Source organism: Neovison vison, chromosome 7 (genome assembly GCF_020171115.1).
Source record: "Neovison vison isolate M4711 chromosome 7, ASM_NN_V1, whole genome shotgun sequence".
Classification (NCBI taxonomy): domain Eukaryota; kingdom Metazoa; phylum Chordata; class Mammalia; order Carnivora; family Mustelidae; genus Neogale; species Neogale vison.
Window position 1 is genome coordinate 42724994 of NC_058097.1, and position 25773 is coordinate 42750766.

Below are 25773 nucleotides of genomic sequence, written 5' to 3' on the forward strand. Positions count from 1 at the left end.
AAGTTAAAACCTAAATGTTTGTTAATGATGAAAACACCACATAAAAAACGCGACTTCTCTTGATCAGGCATCTTGTAAACTAGCTACGGCTCCACCCTGCCAAATACTTTGCTCCACCTCTCAGCCCTCATTGGCCAAAACCGCCGCCCGGCCGCCCTGACATTGGCCAGACCCGGGCCTGCCGCGTCCAATGGGCGGCGGCGCCGGCTTTCCCGCGGCCGTTTGCTCTTCTAGTGGGTCGTGGAGGCGGCGGCGGTGGTGGCGGCGGTTGAGGGGTTGAAGAGCGTAACGGTCGCCCGGCTCCGGTAAGACGATGGCGGCCTTGGGGCCCGGAGGCTACGCGCGGAACGATGCAGTCGAGAAGCTGCCATCCGTGGCGGTCGGAGTTCCGATGAGGAGGGGCCAGTGCTCTCCACCCCCCGCTCCGCCGCTCTGTCTCCGGCGGCGGACACGACTCTCGGCGGCGCCGGAGGACACGGTGCAGAGTCGGGTGAGGAGCTATTTGTTCTGCCCACCCCAGTTCCAGGGTCCAGGAGCCTCCACTGATCCCGCCCTTAGATCGTTGGCCCCGCCCTATCAGCCCTCCGCTCGTCCCCTCCGGCTCCTCTCCTACCCGGGTCGTCTCCTAGGTCCCGCCCCATTAGCCAGGGCTCCTCCCACTCTCCCGTCTCCTCCTACTCTCCGGTCTCCGACTCTCCCAGGTGCTGCCACCCTTCCTAGCCCGTTTCTCCCTTCCCCAGGAGTTTATTTTAGTTCTAATCACCATCTACTCCCTCCTTCCTGCATATCCCTTCAGTCACCTTTAGATGTCTCTCTGGGCCCTTCCATTTTTGTTGACTTCGCCCTTCGCTGGATCTTTGGTGTCCCTACCATTGTTTAGCCCAGATACCTACCTACCTTCCTCGTCTGTCGCTCAGCTGACTCCATCTTCTCTCCCCACCTGCCTTCTCTTTCCTTTTCCTTTTCCAGTGTGGAATTTTTATTACACATTGCCACCTCAAATTATGGAGACCCATGTGAGTAATTGCAAAATCTCACCAGCGGCTCCCTGTTGCGGTGTGGCGGGGGTGGGGGGGTGGCGTTCAGAACAGTTCCCTAACTCCTTAGAGAAACAAAGAAGATTTTAAAGTAGGTAGAATGAATGCCATTAGCACAGAAGCGATTTAAAAAATTGTTCTCCAACTTTCTGACCTACAAAGTCTGTTTTTATAAAATAGAAGCAACAGTAACCATACCATGGAGTTGCAGGGAGCAGAAATGAAATTGTGACTATGACCTGCTTGGCAGAGACCAGGTAGAGGATGGAAACATGGTAGATGCTGGTGGATCTTGTTCCTGCCACAAGGATTTCTGCTGCACTATGATTATATCACCCGATACTGGCTGCAAGGCCTGTGCACGTGACCCCTTCCCATCTCTCTGGCCCTACCTCCACTGTCTTCCCTTTTATCAACATTCAGTCACCCTAGCCTGCTTTCTGTTTTCCTGAGGCTAAAAGCTCTTTTCCACTTCCTAAGCATTTGCCAAGTCCTCTTGGTTTTTTGCAGCAGTCCACATGGCTGGCTTCTCATCCCTCAAGACTCATCCCTACCCGGAAAGGCCTTCTTGAACCCCAGCCTAAGACAGACACCTACTTTAGTCTTTTACCTAGCATCCTGTATCTTGTATGTTCCTGAAAGTGCCTCATGAGCTCTAAACTGTGTATAAAATAGAGGAATAGCAATAGGGAATTGCAATAGAGGAATAGCAATAGAGAAGCCGTAAGCAATAGGGTTAAGCAGCTTCTGGACCCAGATTGCCTGGGCTTAAACCTTAATTATGTTCTTTTTTCTTAAGATTTTATTTATTTATTTATTTTGAGAGAGAGAGAGAGCATGAGCGGGGGGCTGTGGGGTCCTGGGATCGAGCCCTGTCTGCTCAAAGTGGAGCCTGCTTCTCCCTCTCCCTCTGCCTGCCACTCTGCCTACTTGTGATCTCTCTCTATCAAATAAATAAATAAAAATCTTTAAAAAAAAAAGAGTTTTTGAATTTTAAATGTGACTCTTGTTTCTTTCCTTGTTGAACCTCTATACTGTGAATTTGTTGAGGGAACAGATGCTGTCTACTCTTTTTTCTCCCCTAAGGCTATTTATTTGTTTGACGTAGAGACAGAGAGCACAAGTAGGCAGAGCAGCAGGCAGAGGGAGAGGGAAGAGCAGTCTCTACTAAACAGGAAGCCCGATGTGGGACTCCATCCCATGACCCTGGGATCATGACCTGAGCTGAAGGTAGATGCTTAACTGACTGAGCCACCCAGTTGCCCAATGGCATCTCATTCCAGAGACTAGCTGGGTTTGCAGCCCAACCAGGCAAACTGGGCACCTGAGTGGCTCAGTTGTTAATCCATTCTTGTTCCCTGCTGTCTCTCCTACAGGGCCCGGGATACTGACTTTGGAGCCAGAGACTAGCTGGGTTTTAGCCCAACTTTGCCACTCCACAGGTGTGGGATTTTGAGTCTCAGTGACCTCATCTGTGGAAATTGTGCCTTCTTCTTTGGGTTGTTGTGGAGTTTCAAATCTTTCATCCATATAAAATTCTTAGGAACTGGGGCGCCTGGGTGGCTCAGCGGGTTAAAGCCTCTGCCTTTGACTCAGGTCATGATCCCAGAGTTCTGGGATCGAGCCCCGCATCGGGCTCTCTGCTCAGCGGGGAGCCTGCTTCCTGCTCTCTCTCTCTCTCTCTCTCTGCCTGCCTCTCCGCCTACTTGTGATTTCTGTCAAATAAATAAATAAAATCTTTAAAAAAAAAAATTCTTAGGAACTTACTCAAAGGTCATCTTTTCAGTGAGGCCTTCTCTCCTTCCCTGCTTTATTTTTCTCTTTGCTCCTATCATCACCTGACATCTATTTTACATATTTGTTCTGTTTTTTATGTCCTCCATCCCATCACCACAAGAATGTGAGTTCCAGGAGGGCAGGGATTTTGTCTGTCTTCCTCACCATTCTGTGTCCTTCAGAGACATGTTGAGAAGAACAAATGTTAGCTGCTGGTAGCATGACTGTAGAAGCTCAGTTAGTGTTGGAGGTCACAGGGACTAAATGGGTGACTGAGGCTCTGGTGCCATGAAGGACCTTCTGGGACAGGTCGTCCTGACTTGGACTTTTTTCCCACAGGTGTCACTTGAGAAGGTACTTGGCATCACAGCCCAGAACAGCAGTGGCCTAACCTGTGATCCCAGCACTGGCCACGTGGCCTACCTAGCAGGGTGAGTGCATGGGTGGGCTTTGGCTTTGCCATCTGTAGACTGAAGATAAGCTGCCCACCCCTGAGGGCTGTGGAGAGGATCCCGTGGTCCCATCGGTGTCTAGAGCGGTACCTGGCATGTCGTGAGCACGATGAAAGCCTTATTGGGAGGTGGCAGCAATTCTGGGAAAGACCCAAGCTGTGGGGTCAGCAACCTGGATTTGTGTCCCACCACCACCACGTGCTTTTCTGTGAGCACCTCCTTTTTCATCCGCAAAACAGACCTAGTGACATCCTCCTCTTGGGTAGTAGAGAGGACTGAAAGATATCCTCCTAACTGTTCATTCCACAAATACTGATCTAGCCTGGCCCTGTTCTAGGTACTGAAGGGACCCCTCCATGCCTATAGGGTAGGCCAGACGTGTAGTCATTCCTAAGGAACTGTACCTGTTATTCAGTCTATGGGATGCAGTCCAGGGGTGGGCTCTTGAATCTGACAGTATGTGGATTCATATCCCCACTCTGTCCCTGACCTGCTGGGTGGCCCGGGACAAAGGATTTTCCCTCTCTGGGCCTCAGGTTTCCTCATCTCTGAAAGAGGACTAAGATGTCCAACTTCCCCTGGCAGTTGTGAGGATTTATAGAGATTGAGCACATAACTCTTTACCAGCCCAGGGTCTGACAGAATAGTTACCACAGAGAAAGTGTTGGTTTCTGTTTCCGAATATATCATTAATAACATGCAGCGCCCTAGAATTCTCAGCATAGATATGTGGAGGGGGATGAGAGCCTCTTCTGTTCAGAGGGAGCCTTATTTATGTGTGGGCTTTTCTGCTGGGAATGGAATTGTCCCTGGACCCTAGCACTTCCTTTAGTTAAGGCACATTTCCCTCTTTCTCCCCAGCTGTGTGGTAGTGATTTTGAATCCTAAGGAGAACAAGCAGCAGCACATTTTTAACACTGCCAGGTAGGCTGGGCCCTGGGCATTGGGTGGGGTTGGGTCCGGGGTCCTGGCACCTACCCACTTCCCCACATTGCTTGGAAGCTCGTGGGTGGGCGACTAACTCATTCCCTTACATTCTGCTACATTCTGCTGCTTTGTGGGAGGTAGCGTTCCAGGTGCTGAGGACAGAGAGAGTTTCAGCTCTTGCAGAGCTGACATCTCAGCAGGGGAGACACCACACCAGTGGGCAAATTACTAGCCAACCCTGACCATTGCTGTGGAGGAAAGAACGAGGATGTGTTAGGGCAGGTGTGCAGATGGAGAACGGTGGGGGAGATGGGAACCATACCAGCAGGCCCAGGTTGGGCCTCCTGGAGGCTGAGACCTGAGAGAAATAACGGGGTGATCCTGTGAAAGTGTGGGGAGCGTGTTCCAGGTAGAGGGGGCAGCAAGCACAAAGGCCCGGCCATGGTTAAGAATCTTGGGGTGTTTTGAGGAGCAGCTGGGTGGTCCTGTGCCTGGAATGAAGGAGTGAGTGAGGGGGAGATGAGGCAGAGACAGAAGCCACTTCTGGGTATTGGTAATTTTTTAACTTTTTATATTGAAATAATTTTAGTCTTTAAAGAACAGTAGAAAGAATGCCTGTATACCTTTCACCCATTTTTCCCAAATGTTAACCTTTTACCACATTTGCTTTACCATTCTTGGTCTATATACATGGTAATTTTTTTTTTTGAACCATTCGAGAGTAAGCTGCCAACATGATGTCCTTATACTGCTAACTCTTTCAGAGGGTGTTTCTGAGCTGGGGGGAGCATTGTCCTTCAAAACCACAGTATGATCAGCAAAGGCAGGAAATTGAAATTGGTACATCAGTACCATCTAAGCCTTTTTCAGATTTTAGCATTTATTCCAAGAATGTTGTTTTGTTTTTTTCCCAAGAATGTTCTTTATAGCAAAAGGGTTCTGTCCAGGATCAAATGTTGCATTTAGTTGTCTCTTCAGGCTTTTTTAGTCTGAAGCAGTTTCTTCATCTGTTCTTGACTTTGATGACCTTGACACTTGAGGATTACAGGCCAGGTATTTTTGTAGAATGCCCCAGCCTTTGGGCTTATCTGATGTTTCCTCATAGACTGAGGTTCTGTATCAGAAGGAAGCTAGATGGTGATCTCTTTTGGTGTTCACTTGGGCCCTTGGTGAAGGTGGTATCTGCCAGACTTTCCCCCTGTGAAGCCTCTTTCCCTCTGGTGATTAGTGAGTATCTCATGGGGAGCGTCTCTCAAACAGCAGATATTACCCTGTTCCTCACCAAACTTTCATTCACGAGCCCTAGCGTGGCTTTGATGTTTTTCAAAGGCTCTGCAGGGAATTCCTATGCGCAGCCAGGGCTCTGCCCAGTCGGATTAGGTCGGGAGGACTCCCCCATGTAGAGGTCTTCTCATCTCCAAACTGGCTGAGAGTCCTCACTTCCCAGAGTGCGCTTGAGGAATGAGGGCCATGATACCCATATAGCTTGAGGAATGAGGGCCATGATACCCATATAGCATTTGCAGAGAGCCGGGCACAAGTTCAAGGCAGGTGACAGATCAGGGGTGGCTGCAGACAACACAACCCCATAGAAAGCATGGCTTCAAATGCAAGGGCGCACCTTTCTTGCACGAGTGAAGTCTGGAGGTGGGCACCCAGGTGGCCGGTGTGTCTGCAAGTATCAGGAACCCCCATCTGCCTGCCTGTCTGTTCTGTTGTGCCTTCTGTGAGACTCCTGTTCTTGAGGCTGCCTCATGGTCCAAGATAGAGTTCTGGCTGTTGTGTCCTTGATTCAGAAGAGGAATGAGTGGGGATGAGGGCAAAGAGTTCCCTTGGAGAAGCTTTTCAGGAAATGGCACAGAGCATTTCAGTGTACCTGTGGTTGGCCAGAAGAAATTGTGTAGCTGTATCTGTGTAGCTGCAAGAGAGGTGAGGAGATGCACTCGTGCTGGGGATGCAGCCTTCCTTTAAAACTCCGATTCTATCGGTGAGGAAGGAGGGGCAGGTGGCCATCGGATGGGCAGCTTGCCTCGTCTTCCGCTGTGGGATCAATGAGAAGCCTCCAGAGTTGAAGCGATGATAATGATAAGTGTTCTGTGAGGTCATCAAAACTCAGCATTTACTTATTATTTACACACAAAGTAACTCACATGTGGGGGACAGTTACCAGACTATTAAGGAACACAGATAGAAGAGGAAGGGGAAAAGAAAACAGTGTGGTCTGGAAACCACGAAACTTGCTACCCAAAAAGTGTGTAAACTAGTCTGGTCGTTCAGTCCTTGCATAGGCCAGAGAGAAACATGCTGATTGCTCATGGGTTTTCCAGAACACCTTGCATGATTAACAGTGAAGCACATGCTGCAGACTGTCTCGTGTACTGCCAGGACTTCAGCCCTACCCCCAGAGTTAGGCTAGATTGCTACCATTTCCTGCACCTGAATTTCTCAGGGTTACAGGGTGGGTAGGGTCTTAGGGAGCCCCACCACTCCTGAGGGAGAGGAAAGGAAGGTCCCTGTCCAGTGACCGTCCTGTCTGGGTTTGGGACCTTTGCTTTTACCCCCATTTCCCTGGACCACTGACCCGCTTCTGGCAGCAGAGAATGCAAGGGACGCACGGTGTGCCCTTCTGGGCACACAGGCAGCGCTGGCTCCATGGGAGTGGCTGGCACTTGCCTCTCCTCTTAAGGCTTGAAGGCAGAGAGTGGGCAGAGTTCTGTGAGCACAACCAGACAGGGGTCTGACTGCCTACCCGCCTTGGAACCAGTGACCAGCCCCTTTCCTTACCCCCAGGAAGTCTCTGAGTGCTCTGGCCTTCTCCCCTGATGGGAAGTACATAGTGACGGGGGAGGTGAGTTGTGATGGTGATTGAGTGGTTGGGGAGGGATCTTGGGGCCATTCTTTCTACCCCTCAGGAGGCCTGGGACGTCCCTAGAATAGTTTATACCTAGGCCCGAAAGCACCGTGGCAGATGGGGGAGGCAGCTTTTGGATACATCCTGGGGCAATGCCAGTTTCAGCCCTCATAGCCCTTCTAGCCCCCGCCTGGTGCAGAACCTATCAGCAGTCACGGCCCCACCTTCCCCAGAACGGGCACAGGCCTGCTGTGCGCATCTGGGATGTGGATGAGAAGAGTCAGGTGGCAGAGATGCTGGGCCACAAGTACGGCGTGGCCTGTGTGGCCTTCTCCCCCAATATGAAGCACATTGTATCCATGGGCTACCAGCACGACATGGTACTCAACGTCTGGGACTGGAAGGTGAGACAACTGGTGGGTGTGTGGGCAGCCAGAGCACCCTGAGGCTTAGGCACTGAGCAAACTAAATGAGAGAATTTGGTGAAGTGTTCATTTATTCAGAAAATATTTATTGAGCACATACTGAATGCTGATCCCTGTTCTAGCCACTTACTATAAGGCATATGACAAGCTCTCAACTAGTGGAATTATTTTCATATCAACCAGCTATGACCTTGAGCAAGTGACTTGACTTCTCTGTAAGTCTCTTTCTTCACCTGTAAGATGGATATGCTGGCATGTATCTCATTGAGTTGTGAAAATTCAGTGAACTGTTGTGTGCTGGAAGGCTGCACTTTGAAACAGCTAGGGGAGGACTTGGAGGTAGCAGATGTGGGTACCAAATCCTGGCTCTGTTCATTACCTGCTGTGTGACCTTAAGCACATAACACCACCTCTCTGAGCCTGGCAGAGGTGGGGAGAATCACCTTCCACATAGGACTTTCGAGATGATTTCATGCTGTGAAGGCTCAGCCATGTGTGAACTGTAGAGCTTGGACTCTTGGGGAGAGCTCTGGAGCTTACACATGGAAACTTTCCAAGCCTCAAGTCTCCTCTGTCACTGGAGGGCCCAAAGAAAACTGACTTGGAGCAGGAGAGGTTAAGGAGATGCAGGACTGAGGGCAAAGGCACAAATGGTCCAATGGACGGGTGCTAGCATGAACTTGTCTGCATTGATTTTTCCAGAAGGACATTGTGGTGGCTTCCAACAAGGTATCATGCAGGGTCATCGCCCTCTCCTTCTCAGAGGACAGCAGCTATTTTGTCACTGTAGGGAACCGGCACGTGAGGTTCTGGTTCTTGGAAGTCTCCACAGAAGCAAAGGTAGGTTTCTGCCCCTGCTCCCTTAGCCAGGCCTGGGAAGTAACCATTAGGGGCAGTGTGGACTCCTGTTTCTATTTGAGATTTGAAGGTGATAACCTCAAAGGTTGTCTGGCCTCTGGTTCAGCTTCTGCTTCCGGGCCCGCTCTTTAGGTGCTGTCAGGCCCTGCTGGGAAATCCACCCCCCTCCCACCCTCTCACCCCACTACCCCCGACCCCCAGCACTGACCCTGGGGCTAGACCTCTTTCCTGGACTGCTGTCTCCCAGAGTCTCTGCCTGGAAGTGTGTGTTCTGTTTTTCTCTTCCCTTCTCCATTTGGAGGAATGTCTTAGAGTCTTTTGTTTAGGTATGTGTCATAGTCGCTGGTCAGGAGAGTCCCATTGCGACCTTGCTGGGATCTAGGCCATGTGGACAGTGTCTTCCTGTGCCCTGCTGTGCCTCCAGGTGACAGGCACTGTGCCCCTCGTGGGGCGCTCAGGGATCCTGGGTGAGCTGCACAACAACATCTTCTGTGGCGTGGCTTGTGGCCGGGGCCGGATGGCAGGCAGTACCTTCTGTGTGTCCTACTCAGGCCTCCTTTGCCAGTTCAACGAGAAGAGGGTGCTGGAGAAGTGGATCAACCTGAAGGTACCCCGCCCTCCCTCCCTGCCGTCAGTGGGGAAAACATTCTTCCCAGGACACGTGTCTCCAGGGACACTCAGTAATATCCCTGCCTCGTAGTTGATCCCACTAGGTCTGGGTTTGATTCCTCAGAGGTTCTGCTCCTGAGACTCTGGGTGAGTGACTCTCCCTCTCCAAGCATCAGTTTCCTCATCTGTAAAATGGAAATCCTGCTGTCCATCCCACAGACTTGATCAGGGAGTCCCATGAAGTAAAATATAGAAGGCACGCAGCATGGTGCCCGGTACCCTGTGATGGGCTCAAAGTTACAGTTGTTCTCCCATCACTGTTTGATGAGCACTTTTGGCTGGTGGGAGGACTACATCTTTTTTTTTTTCTCTAACCTAAGGTATTACTGACTTCATTTTTTAGTCAAAAAAGAGTTGCATTAAAAATACATAACCTTTGGGACGCCTGGGTGGCTCAGTTGGTTAAGCAGCTGCCTTCCGCTCAGGTCATGATCCCAGCGTCCTGGGATCGAGTCCCCCATCGGGCTCCTTGCTTGGCAGGGAGCCTGCTCCTCCCTCTGCCTCTGCCTGCCATTCTGTCTGCCTGTGCTCGCTGTCTCTCCCCCTCTCTCTCTGACAAATAAATAAAATCTTTAAAAAAAAAAATACATAACCTTTTACATTAAAGGATGATATAGCTGTAAATTACAGAACCACTTTTCTTCAGGATCTGAGGGTTTGAATCCAAACCGTTTTCTTGTTCTGAAACTGGATGGCAGGAACATCATGATTTTCCCTCCTTTTCCTACCCCTGCTCTTGAGGCTCCCCTCCAGAGCTCAACTTTAGGGCTAAAAGCACAGTGTCAGGCTTCTAGAATTCTAGAAGAATTCAGAGTTTCATCTGTTTTTCCTAGCTGGTTAAACATCATTTTTTCCCCCTCATTTGAATTCTCTTTCTAGAAATTCAGCTGTTTAAGCGAGTCCAAAGCTTTTGACAGATGGATGGTTAGCCCCTGAGCAGTTGTCTTATGCTCAACTGCTCAACAGCAGTTGTCATGCTTAATGACTTATAAATTAAGTCCCTCTCGATCTGGAAAAGCTCTTCCAATCTGCATCCACGGGTCTGGCCCTTGCTGCCCCTTCCATCTGGTAGGTTAGATCACCCAAGAGTCTTTCCTGTAAACGGTCTCATTTTTCTGTTGCTCTGAAGTCTAAGCTCCATGAAATTGTTTTTAAACAATAGAGAATAAACTGTAAGCGTCCGATCCCACCCTGGAGCTGCAGGCTCCCTCTCTGAAATCCCAGCCTGCTGCACAGATGATCCCCCATGCACAGCTGAGTTCCTCTGTAGACACCGATGACAGTTCTGTAGCCATTTGTGCCTCTGCCTGCTGGCACATTTCCTTCAGTAGTGACAGCCATATCCTGATTCCAAAAGTTTAAAATTTGCTGAAATGGACTTCTTAGGCCCAGGGAACTCTAAGGCTTCTCTGGAGGCTGGTGCCTGCTCTCTTAGTCCCTATGTCTCTGCACTAGGCCACATGGAGCACCACGTCCACTTGGGTCCCCTTTGCCTCCACAGGTTTCCTTATCCTCCTGCCTCTGTGTCAGCCAGGAGCTCATCTTCTGCGGCTGCACAGATGGGATCGTCCGCATCTTCCAGGCCCACAACCTGCAATATGTCACGAACCTGCCCAAACCACATTACCTGGGGGTGGACGTGGCTCAGGGCCTGGAGCCCAGGTACTGCCTGGCAGAGGGTGGGGGTGGGGCTTCCAGCTTCATGTACCCGCCCAGCCAGCCCTGGGCTGGAAGGATAGAGCCAGAACAAGGCAGCAAAATCTCTGCCACCATGAAGTCTGTGGTCTGGTGAGGGAGCTTGATGCTAAACAATTATACAAACAAGGTCATTTCAGAGAGTCCTAAGTGCTTCAGTGACATAAACCAGGAAGGAAAGTGCCTGGGGTGGGGCTGTGTGGACTGGGAGCCAGAGGAAGTCTCTGGTGAGGAGGAGCCAGCTATGTGGGGAGGTGGGTCCTGAGAGCAAGTGTAAAGACCGAAGGGCAAAAGGCCCTGGGTTTAGCATGTGGCAGGAACAGCCAGGGGCTGTATGGCCGGAGCCTAGGGTCCCAAGGGAGGATGTTAGGAGACAAGTCTGAACATTGATGGAGGCTGGCAGGGGAAACTTATAGTCTTCTTCTGAGGTCAGTGGGCGGCCCCCGGAAATTTCAGGCATTGGAGTTAGTTGTATGGTCAGCCATAAGCATTAGATCCCTCTGGCTGCCATGTTGAGAGCAGGTGGAAGGGCTGAGCTGTGGTGTATCTTTGTTGTAAGGCTGTTGGGGGGGGGAGTGGCTACCTAACCAGGGGGTGCTGAGGCTGCCTCTTTTCCAAGTGACCCACAGTGTTGTGTCACGTGGCCAGGCCGCCCAGCTCTGCCACCTTTGCTGTGTGTGCTTTCATTTCCTCATCTGTGAACTTTAGTACTGACCTTTCCTGGAGACTGGGAACTCAGTGTAGCTAAAGCTGTCAGATCGACCCATAATAAGAGCTCAGTAAACTGTAGCCTTTGCAGGGAGGCCCCAGGCCAGGGAACAGCTCCCCAGCCCCCCAGCATAGGGATATTTGGTCATGTGTTGGTAGGGCTAATGAGAGAGAACTAAGGTACGTGCCCATTATCCTTCCCTGCTCAGAGAGAGGTGAGTGAGAGAGGGTGGACAAAATGAGCGGAGGTGAAAATTCAGATGTTCTCAGGGGCCAGGCAGAAGCTTCCAGTTTACAAACTCTGTACTAGAAGCAAAAGCAAAGGAAGCAGGGAGGGAGGAGAGAGACGTAGAGTTGGAAAGGAGATGAACCACTCCAATTAACATAAGAGATGACATTGCCAGGGAAGAGGCAGCTCGGAGTGTCACTACTCACACTGACATTGATGGTGACTGATGACCCCTGTGGTCTTGTTAGCTTCCTCTTCCGCAGGAAGGCAGAAGCAGTCTACCCAGATACAGTGGCACTGACCTTCGACCCCATCCATCAGTGGCTGTCTTGCGTGTATAAGGACCACAGCATCTACGTCTGGGATGTCAAAGATATCAACAAAGTAGGCAAGATGTGGTCAGAGCTCTTCCACAGCTCCTACGTCTGGAACGTGGAGGTGAGCCCCTCTTTTCGGACCTCTGCCCCTGCTCAGCTCCCATCCGGAGCTTAGCTGGGGAAAGCTTCTGCAGTTTGGGGGACCCATTCAGCCCTTCCTTCACAAGATAGCCATGGCCCCCAGATTGATACCAGATGCTGTTCGAGGTGCTGGGGACACAGCTGGGAAGGAAACTGACAATGGTCCTGCCCTGCTGGAGCTCACATCTGGGCAGGAAAGTAAACTCACATGTCATCGGTAAATAGCCAAGCGGCACTACCTCTCCAAAGACAAAGAAAACCGTGTAAGGAAAAGGGACCAAGGGTGCTATTCTAGAGAGGAGACTGATCGGGGAAGACCTGTCTGAGGACATGACATTCAAGCAGAGACCTGCAGAAGGCGAGGGGCAGAGGCAGACAGCCATGCGGGAGAAGGTCGGCAGGAGCCTGTGGACCTCGGGGAACGCACTGTGGAGGGCCATTTGTGTAGCTTAGTGCTTTTTCAAGTGCTGAAGTTTTCTGGGAGTGAGTCTTTGGGGTGTTTTCATTCTCTAAAGCTGTTCTAAGTTTTCCCTGCAAATAAGACAACTGGTAGGGAAATAATTGTATTCTACCTCCCCCCGCCCCTGAAAATTTCTTTCTGCTGTTGGAGCATTTGTCCTGGAGAAGTTGTTTTCAGTGGCCCAAGTCAGAAGGGGGAGCAATAACTTGATCCTTTTGAATGAGCATCATTCAGCCCTTTGCCTGCGACTGCTTGAATCCCGTCTGCCTTCACGGATCTGACGTTTCTGCCGACAGTACTTTTCTCACTCAACAAGAATGTTTTTTAAAGAACTTTAAAATTTGATATATAAAATACTCTCCTTGGAAAAAAAAGTGAAATATTACAAAGCTAAAGTCTATCTTGATCACCTCCCCACCCCACAAACCCTCACCTTTGTTATTTATTATGTTCTTCTAGTTCATTTCCTTGCATCTGCCTGTTATTTGTATATATCTGTTTCCTCAACAGAAATATCTGTGGGTGCATCTTTTCATCAGTTCTGGAAAGAATAGCCAGGACAGATTTAAAAATTGCCTCTATCCCGTTCTTCCTCTTCTTCTGCAACTCCTAATGTCCTACCTCTCTATCCTTCATATTTGTTTAAAATAACCGAGATCTAGAAATCCACACGAAGGAATGTACAATTTATTGATTATTGTTAGCAGCTGTTGATTGCTCAATGCCTAGATCCATTTACTCCTTGGGGGTTGCAATATGGTGATATTCTAATTCTATCATTTCTTTTTATTAGTTGGACTACTTATATGAAGAAACACTTCCCCTCATCTACCATTTGGTCACCCAGTGGTACACTTCATATAGGAAAGGCAGGATAAATGCTTGATTCTTTCCCTTTATTTACCAGTTTTCAAGATAATGAATTGGTTCCCTGTTCTCTAAAGGTAACTAGTTGTTTTTATTTAATATCATTATATACTCATATATGTAAATATATTGGAATATATTTTAATCCATTACAATTATTAACATTATTGATGCTCAAATTGTCCCATCTTTGACCAGTGGTAGCCTCTTCTAGTTGGCTCCTGAGTCCTTTGGACATGACCCCAACAGTCTTTCTTTGGGAACTACCTTGCTATTTGAGATGACAAGATGTTCCAGCCTCATCTTGTACATTTCTTATCCCAGACCTAGAATCAACCATTTCTTAAAGAAGCCCTGTGTTTTGTTTTCAGTTTGACTTGGTATTTCAAATTCACAGTCTTGAATGCTGGGGGTGCTCATAGGTATTGGATTGATGCTTCCAAAATGCTAAAGACATGGGGGATGATGGAATTAGAATATCCCCGTTAATCATTTACTTATTCCCACACTATAGCTACAACAGTCTAAGAATGGCAATTACTCAATTTTGAAAAGAGTTAAAACAATTTTTTTGCATATGTTCTCTCCATTCTCCCCCATTTTTAAAAAATATATCTATGTGATCTGATCATGTAGCTATTATATACCATATTGTCTCCTTTATGACCCCATTTTTTTAGGGGGGTGTAAGTGTACATATGTATTATGGTGAAGTACACATAGCATAAAATTCGCCATTTAAACCATTTAATTTTTTTTTTGAGAGAAAGAAAGCGTGTGCACGCATCCATGCATGCACAGGTTGAGGAAAAGGGGCAGAGGGAGAGGGAAAGAGAGAATCTTTTTTTTTTTTTTTTTTTTTTAAAGATTTTATTTGACAGAGAGAGAGAGAGAGATCACAAGTAGGCAGAGAGACAGGCAGAGAGAGAGGGGAAAGCAGGCTTCCTGCTGAGCAAAGAGCCCGATGCGGGGCTCGATCCCAGGACCCCGGGATCATGACCTGAGCTGAAGGCAGAGGCTTAACCCACTGAGCCACCCAAGTGCCCCGGGAAAGAGAGAATCTTAAGCAGACTCCAAGCTCAGTGCAGAGCCCAACTCAGGGCTTGATCTCACCACCCTGAGATCATGACCTGAGCCCAAATCAAGAGTCAGACACTTAACTGACTGAGCCACCCAGGTGCCCCTAAATCATGTTAAAATGTACAGTTCAGTGGCATTTAGTACATTCATGATGTTGTGCAACCATCCCTACTATCTAGTTCTGGAACATTTCCATCACCCCAAAAGGAAACACTGTACCTGTTAAGCAATCACTCCCTCTTCCCACTCTCCCAGCCCTAATCTGCTTTCTATCGCTATGGATTTGCTTGTTCTGAATATTTCATACAAATGGAATAATAGAATATGTGGACTTTGTGTCTGGCTTCTTTCGTTTTGTATGTTTTCAAGGTTTATCCATGTTATAACATGTTTCAGAGCTTCATTCCTTTTTAAGGTTGAATAATATTCCATTGTGTGGATATACCACATTTTATTCATCTGTTCATCCCTTGATGGACATTTGTGTTGTTTCTACCTTTTGGCTATTATGAATAGTGCTGCTCTGGACATTCATGTACAAGCTTTGTTTGATTATCTGCTTTCAGTGCTTTTGGGTCTATACCCATGAGCAGAACTGCTGGGTCATAATGGTAATTCCGTGTAGCCTTTTGAGGAACCACTAAACTTTTCCATGGCTGCACCATTTTTAGATTCCTCCTCCTTTTTTTTTTTTAAAAGCAACTTCACGTGTGCCTTGAACTCACAACCGTGAGATCAAGAGTTGCAAACTTCCAACTGAGCCAGCCAGGGGCTCCTCACCATTTTACATTCCCAGAAGTGATGTATGAAGATTCCAGTTTCTCTGCATCCTTACCAACATTAGTTTTTTGTTTTTTGCTTTTAAATTATAGCGATCTTAGTGTTTGTGAAGAGATACTATGTTGTGGTTTTGACTTGCATTTTCCTAATTGTTAATGGTGTTGTTGAGCATTTTTTCATGTACCAGTTGCTAATTTGTATAGCCTTGGAGAAATAGATTTTCAAATTTTTTGCCTGTTTTTTACTTAGGTTGTTTGTATTTTTGCTGTTGAATTATAAGATTCTTTATATATTCTGGATACCAGACCCTCATTAGATATGTGTTTTGCAGATATTTTCTCTCATTCTCTGTTATCTTTTCACTTTTTTTTTTTAAAGATTTTATTTATTTATTTGACACAGAGAGAGAGATCACAAGTAGGCAGAGAGGCAGACAGAGAGAGAAGGGGAATCAGGCTCCCCACTGAGCAGAGAGCCAGATGTAAGGCTCGATCCCAGGACCCTGAGACCATGACCTGAGCCGAAGGCAGAGGCTCAACCCACTGAGCCACCCAGGCGCCCCAACTTTTCACTTTTTTGATGGTATCCTTTGATGTACAAAGGATTTTAATTTTTTTTAAATTTTTATTTATTTATTTGACAGAGATCACAGGTAGGCAGAGAGGCAGAGAGAGAGGAAGGGAAGCAGGCTCCTTGCTGAGCAGAGAGCCCAATGCAAGGCTCAATCCCAGGACCCTGGGATCATGACCTGAGCCGAAGACAGAGGCTTTAACCCGCTGAGCCACCCAGGTGCCCCCAAAGGATTTTAATTTTGATGAAGTCTGAGTTATCTGTCATAGCTAACAAACAATTGCCAAATCCATGATCATGAAGATTTCTTTTTCTTTTAAGACTTTTAAAAGTTTTATTATTTTAGGGGTACCTGGGTGGCTCAGTCATTTAAGTGTGTCCAACTCTTGATCTTAGCACAAGTCTTGATCTCAGGGTCATGAGTTCAGGCCCTGTGTTGGGCTCCACACTAGGTATGGAACCTACTTAAAAAGTTTTAATGTTTTAGCTCTTTCAATTAGGTCTTTGATCTCTTTTGAGATAATTTTTGTGCATCCTTGAAGCAGAGGTCCAACATCATTATTTTGCATATGGATATATAGTTCAAGCACCATTTATTGAACAGACTATTCTTTCCCCATTGGATAATCTTGGCACACTGGTTGAAAAGCAATTGACCATAGATATATGGGTTTATTTTGTATTCTCAATTATATTCCACTGATGTAGGTCTATCTTTATGCCAGGAGTATATTTTTTTAAATTATTGTAGCTTGTAGTAAGTTTTGAAATGAGGAAATATGTTTCCAACAACTTTGTTCTTCTTTTTTTTTTTTTTTTTTTTTTAAAAAGATTTTATTTATTTATTTGTCAGAGAGAGGGAGAGAGAGCGAGCACAGGCAGACAGAGAGGCAGGCAGAGGCAGAGGGAAAAGCAGGCTCCCTGCAGAGCAAGGAGCCCGAAGTGGGACTCGATCCCAGGACGCTGGGATCATGACCTGAGCCAAAGGCAGCTGCTTAACCAACTGAGCCACCCAGGAGTCCCAACTTTGTTCTTCTTTACCAATATTTGTTTGACTGTTTGGGGTCCCTTACAATTCCATATGAATTTTAGAATCATCTTTTCCATTTCTGGGGAGGGAAAAAAGACTTTTTCTCCATTGTAATCTTTATTTTCTTCTTCCTGCCAGCTTTTGGTTTAATTGCTTTTGTTCTTCTAGTTCCTTTGGTGAGACTTTATTGATTTGAGATTTTTTTTTTTAGGTTTGTTATTTTTATTTTGAGAGAGGTTTGTGTGGTGGGGGAGGTGGTGGGTAGAGGGAGAGAGAATCCTAAATAGACTGATTGCAGAGCTGATTGCAGAGCTCACCGTGGGGCCCTATCCATGACCCCAAGATCACAACCTGAGCCAAATCCTAGAGTTGGACCCTTAACCAACTGAGCCACACAAGCACTCCTAAGATCTTTTTTTTTTTTTTTAATTTTGTGGGGGGAGAGAGAGAGAGAGAGAGAGCGCGCACAAGCACAAGAAGGGGCAGAGAGAGAAGCAGACTCCTTGCTGACCAGGAAGCATGATCCCAGCACCTTGGGATCATGACCTGAGCTAAAGCTAGACACTTGACAAACTGAGCCACCCAAGCACCTCAACCTTCTTTTTTAATGTAGGCATTTACAGCCATAAATTTCCCTCTGAGCATTGCTTTTGCGGCATGCCATAATTTTGGTATATTGTGTTTTCATTTTCATTTGTCTCAGAGTATTTTCTAATTTCTTCTTAATTTCTTCCTTGACCTATTGATTGTTTAAGAGTGTATGATTTAATATTCATGTATTTGTTAATTCTCAAAATTTCCTTGTTATTTGTAATTTCATTCTTTTTTTTAAAGATTTTATTTATTTATTTGAGAGAGACAGTGAGAGAGAGCATGAGCGAGGAGAAGGTCAGAGAGAGAAGCAGACTCCCCATGGAGCTGGGAGCCCGATGCGAGACTCGATCCCGGGACTCCAGGATCATGACCTGAGCCGAAGGCAGTCGTCCAACCAACTGAGCCACCCAGGTGTCCCTGTAATATCATTCTAATTGTGGTTGGAGAAGATTGTATGATAACAGTCTTTTAAAATATATTGAGTTGGGGGTGCCTGGGTGGCTCAGTGGGTTAAAGCCTCTGCCTTCGGCTCAGGTCGTGATCCCAGGGTCCTGGGATCGAGCCCCGCATCGGGCCCCCTGCTCAGCAGGGAGCCTGCTTTCCTTCCTCTCTCTGCCTGCCTCTCTGCCTACTTGTGATCTCTGTCAAATAAATAAACAAAATTTTAAAAGATGATTTTTTTTTTTAAAAGGTTGATTCTGAAAGTTTTTTCCAGCTTAAGATTGCTTTGGTGGAAAGATAGATTTTTTGGAGTTCTCTGCTATGCCATTTTCAGCAATGTCACTTGACACACATTTACTCTTTGTTCTGCAAGTAACTGCATCCTTTTATATAGACATCTGTTGATATCTCTAGTTGTTTTTGTTGTTCAGAGCTCATTCTTTAGAAGATTTAACAGGAGCAGTTCATGGGACAATGTTTTCTGAGTTTTTGCATTGGGTGAGCTTATATTTGCCCTTCATACTTGAAAGTCACCCCTGCTGGATAGAAAATGCTTGGCTCATATTTTCTTCCTGTCTATATTAAATATGTTGTTTTATTTTCTTATAGTTATTGAAATGTCTGGTGGTTTTTCTTTTAAGTCACTTGCTGTGTTTCCCTAGAAGCCCAAAAGATTTCTTTTACTTTTAAGTCTAGTAATCTTACTCTAGAGTGTGTCTTGGTATTGGTTTTTTTTAGGTAGACATATTGCTGCAGTATACATTTTAGTATTTTTTTCTGTTCCCTTGATTTGGTTTTCTTCAGAAATTTCTATTATCTTTATGTTGGATCTTATTTGCCTAGCTCCAATATTGTCACTTTTTCTCAAATCCTTTTAGTTTCTTTCATTTCTCTTTGATTTTTTTTTCAAAGATTTATTTATTTATTCGACAGACAGAGATCACAGGTAGGCAGGGAGGCAGGCAGAGAGACAGGGGGAAGCAGGCTCCCTGCTGAGCAGAGAGCCTGATGAAGGGCTCGATCCCAGGACCCTGAAATCATGATCTGAGCCGAAGACAGAAGCCTAATCCATTGAGCCACCCAGGTGCCCCAATTTCTCTTTGATTTTTAATAATTTCCCCCCTTTTATGTATTTCTTCATGAATTACATTTTGTGTTTATTCACTTTTGGATTCCTTCTCATTTGGCTTTTAATTTTAATGATTTCTCATTTATTTCTAACTCTTAGAATTCTGTCATTTTATTTCTGAGTTTTCTAATTGCAATTTAGGTTGCTTTTCATATCTCATCACTTTCTTAATGTCTTTTAGCTTATTTTGAAATAGTTACAGTTTTTGTGGGGTGCCTGGGTGGCTCAGTGGGCTAAAGCCTCTGTCTTCAGCTCAGGTCATGATCCCAGGGTCCTGGGATCGAGCCCCACATTGGGCTCTCTGCTCAGTAGGGATCCTGCTTCCTCCTCTCTCTCTCTCTCTCTCTCTGCCTGCCTCTCTGCCTACTTGTGATCTCTGTCTGTCAAATAAATAAATAAAAATCTTGGAAAAAAAAAAGTTACAGTTTTGATTTGTTTTGTAGAAATAGGTTTCTTGTGTGCTTTCTTTTCCTCTTATTTTAAAGGGTAACTTTGTTTGGAACTTGAGTATTGTCCTTTTTTTTTGTTTTCATTTTTATGTAATATTAGCTTTTCTGAATTTTTAGAAATTCACAGGGCAGTTCACAGGGGCACCTGGCACGAGAATCTTGATCTGGGGCTTGTGAGTTTGAGGCCCATCTTGGATATAGAGAGTCCTTAAAAAAGAAAAATAAGGGGCGCCTGGGTGGCTCCCCTTGGTTGGTTGGTTAAAGCCTCTGCCTTCGACTCAGGTCATGATCCCCGAGTCATGGGATGGAGCCCTGCATCAGGCTCTCTGCTCAGCGGGGAGCCTGCTTCCCTTCCTCTCTCTCTGCCTGCCTCTCTTCCCACTTGTGATCTCTGTCTGTCAAATAAATAAATAAAAATCTAAAAAAAAAGAAAAAAAGGAAAGAAAAGAAAAAGAAAAACAGACGTTGCTGTAGTTCAGACCAGGTTTTCTAACTTCCCAAGAAAGAATTCCATCTTTTATGATTTTTATACTGTTAAAAAAAAAATGTTTGGCGCTTGCTTTCTGATATTTCCTTGTTATGTGCTCCTCCTTTTTTCTAAGCTTCCCCTTTACTCTGGCTCTCCTGTCTCTATCCTGATCAGTTTTGTTTCTACTCCCAGTAGTTTCCCCTCAGGGTAGGGCTTTGCCCTGGACGAGAGCCCTGGCTGGTTGGTTGTGAGAGTTCACTGGGCCTTCAGTGCTCCAGGTTCCTCAGACCCAGCTGCCAAACCTTGCCCTCAACCCCTGTTGGTGGGGATGAAACCCTCCCAATTTGAACTGCTGTTCAGTTTGGCCCATTGTCCCTTCCCATGACTACCTGTTGGCTACTTCCGGGTTATCCTTTGTTGGGTCTCTGAGGTGCCTCATTGCCTCCCTCTACTTTCTCTCATATACATGTTAATGATATCTAGATCTTATGACTGGAGGTAGTTTGTATCTACCTGCTTGTATTTTGGGAGTTAAGAGAATATCTCATCCCCTCGTTTTGCTGTAAGTGGTGCTCATGGGATTTGGGTTTTGTTATCTGGTTGTTCATTTTTGTATGGGTTTGTTTGTTTGTTTAAGATTTCATTCGTTTAGGGGTGCCTGGGTGGCTCAGTGGGTTAAAGCCTCTGCCTTCGCTTCAGGTCGTGATCCCAGGGTGCTGGGATCCAGCCCCGTGTCAGGCTTTCTGCTCAGTGGGGAGCCTGCTTCCCTTCCTCTCTCTCTGTCTCTGCCTGCCTCTCCGCCTGCTTGTGATCTCTGTCTGTCAAATAAATAAATAAAATCTTTTAAAAAAAGATTTTATTCATTTAGAGAGAGAGAGAGCACACAGGTGTGTACAAGTGGAGAGAGGACCAGAGAGAGAGTCTTCAAGCAGACTCAGCACTGAGCGCAGAGCCTGAGGCAGGTCTTGACCCCACGATCCTGAGATTACGATCTAAGCCAAAACCAAGAGTCCTTGGATGCTTAACCAATTCAGCCACTCAGGCACCCCTATGTGGGGATTTTAGATTAAAAATCTATGCTCCTGCTATTATCATCTTCTCAGAACCCAGTATTCTGTATTTTGAAATCCCTTTATAAATTATCTCTTTGACTCTCTGAGATGCATTTTGTTTCTAGAAATAGTTAAATTTATTCTTTTTGAGCATTGCTTGGTTATTCTTTATACCTTATGGTTGCCTACTTTTACTTTTGTCAAAGTTCTTCTATTGCTTTAAACATATTAAACAGGGTTGTTTTATATTCTGTCTGATAATTCCAACGTCTGAAGCTGGACTGTTGTTTCTGCTGCTTTTTTGCTCAAGGTACCTTGTTTCCTTTGGTGCTTAGTGATTTTTGACTGAGCTGAAACATTTGCCTTAGAAATTTATGTTTGGGGATGTTTCACGACCTGGGCTGAAGATGGTGCATGGACAATATATAGTAGCTTTTAGTGTCCTTTTTTCCTGTTTATTTTTAGAAGCCATTGCATTATGCCTATTTATCTGCAACATAATTTTTTTCACCAAAATGTAATAGAGTATCACAGTGCTGTCATTGAAATGGTTGTAATGAATTGCCCTTTGCCTTATTCTCTGGGAACTGTAGGTGTATCCCGAGTTTGAAGACCAGAGAGCTTGTCTGCCATCAGGATCTTTTCTTACTTGTTCCTCAGACAACACCATCCGCTTTTGGAACATGGATAGCAGCCCTGACTCTCACTGGCAGAAAAACATCTTCAGTAACGTGAGTGGCTTAATTGTGAACCATATATTAGAAGGAACAGAGACCTACTTTAATATAGGATATAGGGGCAGAGAGAGTCTTGTGGACCTTGGTATTAAGCTTCAGTGGGGGCAGGAGCCACGAAGCACTCTGTGTCTTCCTCTTTCTTGTTTCTCTCTGAGGTAGCATGGTCTGTCCTCCCTGCTTCTCTCTGCCAGTCAGCTCCTGATCTCTGGGTGTGTCAGCAGAGCTATTCCAGGCAAACTGACATATTCAAAAGAAATTATTCCCCAGGTCTTGAGTCTTGAGTCAGAGCTCCCTGGAAGAGCACCTGATGGACCAAACCAGGGAGAGGCTTCCCTGGTCTGGCGCACTGTGAGGTCTTGGGTGAGGGTGCGGGCAGGCCCCAAAGGGAGCCCCGATGGGAGGGTAGGGAGAAAACACTTTGCCGAAGAAATGGTTGCTATTGCTAAGCCAGTGAGGGAGCTTCTCCAAAGAGTTAAGATGTGAATCATGCATTCATTTCATCTGCAGATGCTTAGTAAGATCACTGCTAGGTGCTGTGCTGCCTGCTGGAGACACACCAATGCCCGAGAGACCCTCCTCCTGCTCTTGTGGCTCCCACACTCCAGCAGGGGGAGGTAGACAATGAACCAATAACCGTACAAATTATGATATAATCATTTTAAAGATTTTATTTATTTATTTGGGGGAGAGAGAGAGAGAGAGAGAGAAAAAGAACAGGCAGGGGCGGGGCAGAAGGAGAAACTGACTCTCTGCTGAGCAGAGAGCCCGACACAGGGCTCCATCCTGGGACCCTGGGTCCCCAGGATCATGACCTGAGCTGAAGGCAGACGCTTAACCGACTGGACCACCCAGGTGCCCCATAAATCATCATTTTTTTTTTAAAGATTTATGTATTTATTTGAGAGAGAGAGTGAGTGGGGAGAGGGGATGAGTGTGGAGCCCAGTGCAGGGACAGACTCAAAACCCTAAGATCATGACCTGAGCTGAAATCAAGAATTGGACTCTTAACCCACTGAGCCACGCTGGCACCCCTATGATAGAGTCATAAGCATGATAAGCACCATGAAAGAAAATTGCGAAGTGCTGGTAGGATATATAACAGTATCATCTGATTTTATTTGTGGTGTCAGGGGCAGCTTCCTAGAGGAAGAGAAAACAGAGCTGAGGTATGGAAGACTGGGATGAGTAAAGAGGGGAGGGGAGAGTGTCCTATGCCAAAAGAATAGCCTGTGCAAAGGCCCTAGGTAGGAAGGAGTTCGGTGAGTTGGAAAACCTGAGCAGTCAGTGTGGTTGGAACAAAAAAGGCCCTTAATGCAGGGTGAGTATAGCAGGTGCCCCTTTACCCCCCATACCTCCCCAACCCAGTACTGCCATCTTCTCTTCCACACCTGTGATATACATGTTATATTTGGCTGCATACAACAGAAAACCCAAAATAAGAGGTGAAAGTTTGGTTTTTTGACCCATAAAAATAGTCTGGTGATAACCAGTCCAAGCTGTCTTGGCAGCTGCAGGAGGCCCTTAGAGACCCAAGAGCCTTCAGCTCTCCACTCTGCCCCTTTGGAGTAGCCCTTGTCTTTACCCTCCGATATGGCTGCTGGAGCTCCAGGTAACAGGACAAACGAAAAGGGAGCTGAAGGGTTCTTGCTTGTTTTACATTTCATTGACCAGAATTTATTTACAGAGCCTCGTCTAGCTGCAGGGGCAGTTGGGAAACAGTTACTCTGAGTCGGGAAGGTTAAATGTGGAGTTCTGTTACTGATGAAGAACGGGAGGTTGGCCACTGGGAGACAGAATCACAGAGGTGCTTCAGACCTTCCGAGAGCACTGACCTCAGCCCTCTCCTTCCCACAGACCCTGCTGAAGGTAGTTTATGTAGAGAATGACATCCAACACCTGCAGGACATGTCCCACTTCCCCGACCGGGGGAGTGAGATTGGGACACCTGTGGACGTGAAGGCTGGCGTGCGAGTCATGCAGGTCAGTCCTGATGGCCAGCACTTGGCTTCAGGCGACCGAAGTGGAAATCTGAGGCAAGTGAGCCCGGGGGGTGACTGGTGTACGCTTCCCAGCTCAGGCTTTGGTCCTGAGGGTGAAGGGAAGGAGCCATGGCCTCAGCACCTCTGCTTCCACATTGGGAATGAGGGACTGTGAATGGCAGTCTGGAAACCAGCCATCCCTGAGACCCTAAGCTGAGAGGTATCTTCCAGAAGGCTGAAATAGGGTAGCTCCCAGCACCTCAGCAGCTAGGCTTGTGAATGATGCCTGTGTGGTAGACAGGCAAGCTTGCGTTCTAGGCTAGGGTGACACTTATACCAGCCACGTGACACCAGTGCTGCACAGTCAGAGAGGATGCCAGCTGGAGCATGGGGGGCCCTGGTGGCACCAGGAGGGGGCCAGGAGGATGGGACATTTGAGGGCTCAGGCTGTTTACCCACATCACGGACTTTTTTAAAAGATATTCCCAGACCAGTAGGTGCTGACAGAATGTGAGTACTCTCATGGGGACCAGGCTTAAGTTGAGGAATGGCAGCTGTGACCACCTGGGTGCTGAAGCCAATGAAGAAGGGGGGGGAGGGTCATGTGCTCCATCTTAAAGGGGCAGCCACCATGCAGGAAAGGCCAGTGGTTAAGCTAAGATTACACAGGAGGAGTGGAGGACCTGGGATGACTGTGTCTTACATCATCCTAGATAATATAGATGATCATCGTAGATATAGATATCATCCTAGATGGCCTGTTGGTCGGTTGATTTCATTTGGAGAGAGCGTTTCAGGAAAGAGAGAGTCTTTAAGAAAAGAAGATTGGAATCAAGTATTCCTTACCCATAGGTCCTATCCTTGAGAGTGACCTCTGGCCCCTAGCCCCATCCCCACCCAGAGGATTGTCCTAGACCTGGCGCATGGACCCATAAGGGTGGGGTGCCCACTTAGGTGCCCCAGGCTTGGCACTGCTGCCTTTAAGGTAGCAGGTTTCTAGATGAGAGGAATGGTTGGGTGTCTCTAGATTAGTTGGCCAGGGCAGGAGTTCCCCATGTTGCGGGGCTGGAGCTCTGACCTTTCTGAGCAGTGGCAGAGCACCTGGAGCCGAGGGGTGGGGACTCCGGGCAGGGTACAGTGAACAGTGTGTGTCTCCCAGGATCCACGAGCTGCACTTCATGGATGAACTGGTCAAGGTGGAGGCCCATGATGCCGAGGTGCTGTGCCTGGAGTACTCCAAGCCTGAGACCGGTAAACCTCTGTGCGGTGGCAGGGGGACGGTGGGGGAGCAGTCCCCCCGGCAGGGTCACAGAGATGGCTAGTTGATGTTTGGTGGGTCTGGGGGTGAGAGTAAGCACCCCTGCCGCTGGGCCTGCGACCAGGGTGGCTGGGACTCCAGGATGCGAGACTCTGGCAGGCAGAACTGGGCTGGAGCTGCTTGCCCTGGTTCCCAGTATCCTGAACAGCACTCAGGTTAAAGAGGTGAACGTTGAATGAGAGACTGTATGGCTAGATCAACAGTTATAGATCACATTATATATCAAATAATATCAAACATATTATTTTGAAAAAGTTGGATGCCTACAGGAAAATTGCGAGAGAATTAGAATAAATACCCATGTTCTCTTCACCCAGATTCCTCAGGTTATTTTTCTTCTAAATTCTGTCTGACTCGTATGATTGTATGCATGCCTTTATCTGCTTCCCCATCTCCATTTCTTTCTCCATGTTTATGCACGTGTGTGTGCATACTCTCACATTAGTGAAATACTAGCATATACATTCCTTTTGCTGACTTGTTAGTAAGTTGAGGGCTTGACCTTTCACTCTTCAGTGGGTCTGTGAAGACATCCATTTACATGACCACGTGCACCTATCAAATGTGGGCGTTTCACTCTATCCTCTATTGTCCTCTCTTTTGTGGTCCTTATTGCCATTTTGCCAGCTGTCCCAGTATTATCCTGGATAGCACCTTTGTATCTCCCATCTGGGTTCACACTTGGGTTTTCATAGCTCTTTTATCACCTTTCTTCGGGAACATTTCCACAGCC

The 25773-nt window shown here is 46.9% G+C and overlaps 1 protein-coding gene across 1 annotated transcript in view; it reads left to right on the top strand.

Annotated features, from left to right (window-relative positions):
- The first annotated feature begins 253 nt into the window (after positions 1-253).
- The window catches only part of WDR62 (WD repeat domain 62), a 44831-nt gene continuing 19311 nt past the window's right edge, over positions 254-25773 (top strand). The window contains exons 1-12 of the mRNA XM_044256394.1: positions 254-490; positions 3153-3244; positions 4127-4189; positions 6983-7040; positions 7277-7447; positions 8171-8308; positions 8751-8933; positions 10497-10657; positions 11876-12065; positions 21600-21737; positions 23598-23776; positions 24882-24973. Of these exons, the coding sequence (XP_044112329.1) occupies positions 314-490; positions 3153-3244; positions 4127-4189; positions 6983-7040; positions 7277-7447; positions 8171-8308; positions 8751-8933; positions 10497-10657; positions 11876-12065; positions 21600-21737; positions 23598-23776; positions 24882-24973 (1642 nt within the window). The 5' untranslated portion in view covers positions 254-313. The remainder of the gene's footprint in view (positions 491-3152; positions 3245-4126; positions 4190-6982; positions 7041-7276; positions 7448-8170; positions 8309-8750; positions 8934-10496; positions 10658-11875; positions 12066-21599; positions 21738-23597; positions 23777-24881; positions 24974-25773) is intronic.